This window comes from Octopus bimaculoides, chromosome 3, assembly GCF_001194135.2.
Source record: "Octopus bimaculoides isolate UCB-OBI-ISO-001 chromosome 3, ASM119413v2, whole genome shotgun sequence".
NCBI classification, from domain to species: Eukaryota; Metazoa; Mollusca; class Cephalopoda; order Octopoda; family Octopodidae; genus Octopus; species Octopus bimaculoides.
In genome coordinates, this window is record NC_068983.1 from 166,833,328 (window position 1) to 166,839,848 (window position 6,521).

The 6,521-nt window shown below is 39.1% G+C and overlaps 1 protein-coding gene across 1 annotated transcript in view; it reads left to right on the forward strand.

Annotated features, from left to right (window-relative positions):
* LOC106867326 (muskelin) overlaps window positions 1–6,521 on the forward strand; it is a 51,920-nt gene that overhangs the window by 37,279 nt on the left and 8,120 nt on the right. The window contains exons 16-18 of the mRNA XM_014912166.2: window positions 1,077–1,153; window positions 3,015–3,126; window positions 4,717–4,794. Of these exons, the coding sequence (XP_014767652.1) occupies window positions 1,077–1,153; window positions 3,015–3,126; window positions 4,717–4,794 (267 nt within the window). The remainder of the gene's footprint in view (window positions 1–1,076; window positions 1,154–3,014; window positions 3,127–4,716; window positions 4,795–6,521) is intronic.

Below are 6,521 nucleotides of genomic sequence, written 5' to 3' on the forward strand. Positions count from 1 at the left end.
TACTTACACTCTGACGGGTTAAAACAAATTGAGCATGAAACTTCTAATAATTGTTTCAGGCCTGTCATTTGCCAATTGATATATGCATGTATATGCATACTTTTGCAATTAGCCTTTCTTGATACCAACCTTCAGAAGACCACTCCTGGTTCTATAAATGCAAAGTTCATGTTAATCTTTGTTCCAAGCACCAACATAATAAGGACATTTTATTTTAATTCTTATTTTCAAAATTAATTGGAACAAACAGTGTATTTCAACAGAAATCCGGTAACTAAACGGATTCATAGAATTAACTTTAAAATTGGCTTAGTTTGACTTTGGTTATTCTGCACATTTGATTTGTAAAGTTATCTCTACTGATTTTTCACAGAAACTAGAGCCAACACTGGAAGTTACTACGTTATGAATATGCTTATGTAAACAATGCTGTCAAGGATAGGAGATGGATGTATATGCACATTTCAGGAGTTCTTGCTCTTTCTTCAGCACCACATTAACCATCCATGAACTCATTGCTTAAATAACCACCAAATGTAGTGTTGTAAGACAATTGGATATATCTGTAGAGATAACTTCAAAAAGTGACTAAATAGCATCACCCACACAGATGTGACACCCTGTTGACTTAGAAGCCTTTAATATACTTGGTAGTAGTTCAGTCCCATTTGCAGGCAGTGACCTGAATAATAATAATACCATCGAAAAATACCTTAGGAATGAGAACCCAGGTTCGAAATTTCCCCAAGACACCTGAAGAAGGCTGGAGGGTATATCAGCTGAAACGTTGTGTTAACAACAAACAAGATGAGGACAAATATCTGTCAAATGTAAATAATGTCCATAATTCCTCATCTCTTAAATATAGAACTGTATTTTTATATAAAACAGTGTGGTTCACATCAGTCTTTGTTCCATTGTCAATTCGTCTATTTTCTCTTCCTATCAATAGACATCATTGTTTGGCTTATTATGTGTATTGTTACCTGGGAGTTATTTTTTTCCCCTTTTATTATAACCCCCTTTTTATACGCATGGGAATTCTTGATATTTTTATATTTCTGTTATTTTTTCAGGGTTTAAGTAAAGACAAAGACAAAAGAGACAACGTGAAAAATTCTTTTTGGGTCTACGACATCGACAAGAACCGATGGTAATTATTGTTATTAAGTCTTTTAAATTAATAATTGATTGGTGTTTGTGTGTGAATGAGGTGGGGGTGGCTCTGAGTGAGGAGACATACAATGAGGCCAAAACATTGATATTTCAAATTCCCCTTACATCAAAGAATTGTGTGTGTTATGGACCAATATCGTCTAAAGAGAGAGGTTCTACTGATAAAAACCAAGATCAATCAAATTTTTGGATTTGGCAGGATGGTCTGTGTGTACTCCATGAATTATTATCTGTTTGATAGATATCAGCATGCGTCAGCAAATAATTTGGCTGCTGAATTATATAAACGAGATGTTATGCTTTTGTGTTAGAACCATCTGCCAGGGAGGATAGCTTTGACTGAAGAGACATACAATAAGGTTGAAACACCATGGTGTCTCAAAGTCTCATTTCAGTGGTGAATTACATGTGCTATGAATATCATCGTTTAACGTCCGCTTTCCATGCTAGCATGGGTTGGACGATTTGACTGAGGACTGGTGAACCAGATGGCTGCACCAGGCTCCAATCTGATTTGGCAGAGTTTCTACAGTTGGATGCTCTTCCTAACGCCAACCACTCAGAGAGTGTAGTGGGTGCTTTTACGTGTCACCCGCACGAAGGTCAGTCAGGCAGTACTGGCAACGGCCATGCTCAAAATGGTGTATTTTATGTGCCACCCTCACAGGAGCCAGTCCAGGGGCACTGGCAACGATCTCGCTCGAAAATCCTATGAAGGCCAGTCAGGCAGTACTGGCAACGGCCACGCTACACATCATCTAAAGGAAAGAGATATTCTCTGATGACAAATGCCAACATCAATCAGATATTCATGTTTGAATTTACAGGAATATATTGAGAATGAATTTTTAAATTAGTTTTATGGAATCAAATTTTTCAGTGTAATGTTCAACTTTTTTTATTGTAAAGTTTCAATGTTCTTATGAAGTGCTGTTGTTATTTGTTTGAATCAAGAGTCGACTATTTAAGGTTCAAATGTTAAATTGTATTAAAACTCACCAAAATCAGTTTTGAAATAATCTGCACATCTTTGAGGTTTTGCATTTTAATCTGTTTTATTATTCCAATTCTTTAATCCAAATACTTACAATATATTATGATGCATGTGTGTGTGTTTAGCCAATTCACTCAGTCCCTGTCTATAATTATAGACGTTAATTAATTACTGATTATACTGGGATGATGTCTCACACATGGAATGGAATAGGCTTAGAATGTGGTGAAAGATTTCCACAAATCTGAAAGTTAATCTCATAATAAAATTCTAACCAGTTTAATAGGGGTAGGGGAAGCATGGCTGTATGGTTAACAAGTTGGCTTCCTGAACCCTATAGTTTCAAGTTCAATCCCACTGTGTATATTGTAGCCCTGAGCCAACTAAAGCCTTGTAGGTAGATTGGTAGATGGAAACTGAAAGAAGCCGATTATGTGTGTGTGTATGCATTTGTGTGTGATAGTTGAAAATGAGTGGCACTCATAAAAATAGTTCCATTCCTTTCCAGTCTGGATTTGCTTGTAAATAGGTGATGGCTGTTGAGAAGAAGGACATTCAGCCAAAGAAAATCTGACTCCTGCAATCATGGAAAAGAGGATGTTAAATTGATGATGATGATGATGATAAAATGTTGTTACAAGTTCTTCACAGTTCTATACTTGTGTGTTCAGCTTCCACAGCCAAAAAAAAAACCCCCTCTTTTTTTTGGAACAATGGTAACCTGAGACTTCATTCTGTCTGTTGAAGTAGATTTTGTTATTGTGTTAAAATAATGTCACTGTTACAGGAATTGCCATGATTGAGTGGAATTAGTTGTGCATAATGTATTCTATCAACTTTTCAGGTCATGTATATATAAAAATGAGAACACAGGGCAACAGTATTGGAACAAGATGCAGCATGTGGAACCGGTTCCTCGTTTTGCACATCAATTAGTCTATGACCACCACAGGAAGGTTTGTAACACTGGCTTTTTTTGTTTGTTTGTGTTGTTGTTGTTATACTTTCAGTAGCACCAAAGAATCGTACCAAAATTGGTCGTTAATTTTAACAACCATTGTAAAAGCATCACACATATTACAATGGATTTTCAGGAAACAAAATTTGTGATTGAATTTGTATTTCACCAATCCGAGATAAAAGATTTCATGCTTTTTTCCCTTTTTCTATGGATCAGAAGTTAGGAGTTTAGTTTGATGGTCCCTGGAAATGTTGCTCTGTCCATCCCTCACCCACCCACACTTTATATTCTCCTCTCACTTCTACTCACCTTCTGTTTTGACAGTCAACCCTCGTACGTCATCACAACTATTTTATTTCATTCCACCTCCACCCTGACAAACCCTACCTCTCTTGCTTGCTCTAGCTCTTCTATAACCAAAAAAAAAACACCTCTTCTGTTCTGGCACCTTACTTTCATAGGGGCTCTCATCTCACATCATAAATCCCCCACCTCCCCACCTCCCCACTGTGCCTTCCTCAGTCAGAGGAGACCATAGTCTTTCAGGCTGCAGGACAACTTCTCTGGTGCTGGTGCCATGAAACGAAGCACCCGATCCATGCTGTAAACTGTTTGGTGTTAGGAAAGACATAGAAACCATACCCAAAGCAGACATTTTGGCACCTGATGCAGTCTTCGGGACCCATCAGATCCTGTCAAACCATTCAACTCTTTTGCCAGCATGGAACATGGATGGTGACAGTGATGATGATGATGATATATAACTTAGTGAATCTCTTTGGAATAACTTCCCAACCAATATTTATTTAGCTTTTATTCTAGTTTTATTCACTAATTTAAAGAACAGGTTCTACAAATAGGAAAGAAAGGAAGATTATTTTTATGTTTCCCTTCAAGAATTATTCTATGCTTTCAGCAAAACAAGAACCAAAATCGTCTGCAATTTCTTCAGTCAATGGTTTCATCTTTTAGCTTTTTTTTTACTTGTCTTAATCATTGGACTGCGACCATGCTGGGGCTCCGCACTGAAGGGTTTTAGTCAAAGAAATCGATCCCAGGGTTTATCTTTTTTGAAGTCTGGTACTTATTCTATCCGTCTCATGTTACTGAACTGCTTAGTTACAGGAAGTTAACAAACCAACACCAAGTGGGAAGTGGACAAACGCAGATAGACGTGTATGTAAATATATACATACATACCATCATCATCATCGTTTAACATCCGCTTTCCCTGCTGGTTTGGCAGGTTTAGCAAATCAGCTGGATTATGTAAATATCACAAATCTCTGCCCCAGCTGCTGCTGCTAAGAGAATCATTGGGGTGTTGTAAAAAAAATACCTTGCAATGTTTCTGAGTTCAAATTCAACCAAAGTCAACATTGCCCTTCATTTCAAGGTCAATAAAATAAAGTGGTGGTGGTGGTGGTGGTGGGGATGTAATCAACTGACCCCTATCCTTCAAAATTTCAGACTTTCTACCTATAGTAAAATCAATTGTTATAATCTACAAACGTGGATGTCTTTATGTATGACAATGTTTTCTACCTGTTAATTATATTTACGTATGTTTAAAACGATATTTCAGGTTCATTATCTATTTGGAGGAAACCCTGGAAAAGACAGTCTTCCTAAGATGAGGCTTGATGACTTCTGGGCCTTGAAGGTATACTTTGATACATTTTCTTCTCCTAATCATGAAAGCAATTTTTAAATAGATTTCTTCTAAATTCTTTTTTAATGTAACACAAATTTGTTTTGTTGAGGTTTATTTCTTCCTGTTTTCACGCGTGGCTGTGTAGGAGCTGTGTGTGCATGTACAGCTGGACCCTTCGCCAAATTCCTTCTTCAAGACACTCCCTAAGCTGCAGCTTTTCGTTAATACCATGCTTCTTATTATCCAGGATCATCATTTCACTTGTTATCTATCCTTCATCCATTAATACAATCCTCTCCTCATTGATCACCTCCCCCTCCCCCACCAAATTATCTCTCCTCTCCCAACCCCATGTCTCTCACCCTCCTTACACACAATGCCTGCCTTCCTCTTCCCCACCCACGACTACAACCTGCCTAACATCATATCATCTCTCTCTCTTGTCCTTCTCCTGTCTATTCTATCATTTGTTACCATTCTGCTGCTCTGCTCTGTCGCTCATCTTCTTCCTCTCCTTCCCCTCTCTCTTCTCTCATTGGTGCTACCCTAACTCTCCTTCTCTCTCATTCATTCCTCATCTGTTCCCCACCAATTCTCTTGCAACTATTTTAAATAATTAAAAGAACTGATGAGCTGGCAGAATCATTAACAAGTTGAATCAAATGATTAATGCCATTTCTTCCAACTCTTTGTGTTCTGAGCTCAAATCCCACCAAAGTCACCTTCGCCTTCCATCCTTTCAGGATGAATTAAATAAGGTATGAGTGAAGTATTGGGATTGATGTTCCCTCCTCCCTAAAATTGTTGGCCTTGTGCCAAAATTAGAAACCATTATTATTATTATTTAGTTAGCAGATATTTTGTCTTGAGGTTTGGTGACAACTCACCTCAAATCTCATGAATCTCTCTTTTTTAGGTGGCCGGTGCCAGTACTGCCTGACTGGCACATAAAAAGCACCATTTCAGTGTGAGCGATGTCAATGCAAGACTGTGCTGGTGACACATGAAAAGTGCCATAGGAACGTGGTTGATGCCAGTGCTACCTGACTGGTCCCATGCTGGTAGCACGTAAAAAGCACCCACTACACTCTCAGAGTAGTTGGCATTAGGAAGGGCATCCAGCTGTAGAAACCTTGCCAGATCAGATTGGAGCTTGGTGCAGCCTCCTGACTTGCCAGTTCGCAGTCAAATCGTCCAACCCATGCCAGCATGGAAAGTGGACGTTAAACGACGATGATGGTTCATTTCCTGCACGAGTAATTGCTGTCTTGGTCTTCCACAGTCTCCTCAGCTTTCTGGCTAGATCTTGATCATCATCATCATCATTTAACATATGTTTTCCATGCTGGCATGGGTTGGACGGTTTGACTGTGGTCTGGAGAGCCAGCAGCTGCACCAGGCTCCAATCTGATCTGGCAGAGTTTTCACAGCTGGATGCTCTTCCTAACACCAACCACTCCAAGAGTGTAGTGGGTGCTTTTTACGTGCCACCTGCACAAGGAGCCAGTCAGGTGGACCTGGCATCGATCACGTTCGAATAGTGCTTTTTATGTGCCACTGGCACAGGGGCCAGTCGGAGAGTACTAGCATCAGCCACGTTCAGATGGTGCTTTTATGTGCCACCAGCACAGGAGCCAGTCAGGAGAACCTGACATCGACTGCATTCGGATAATGCTTTCTCAATGCCACCGACATGGGAGATATTTCTCAATTTATTAAAATTTCTTTGGTATTGA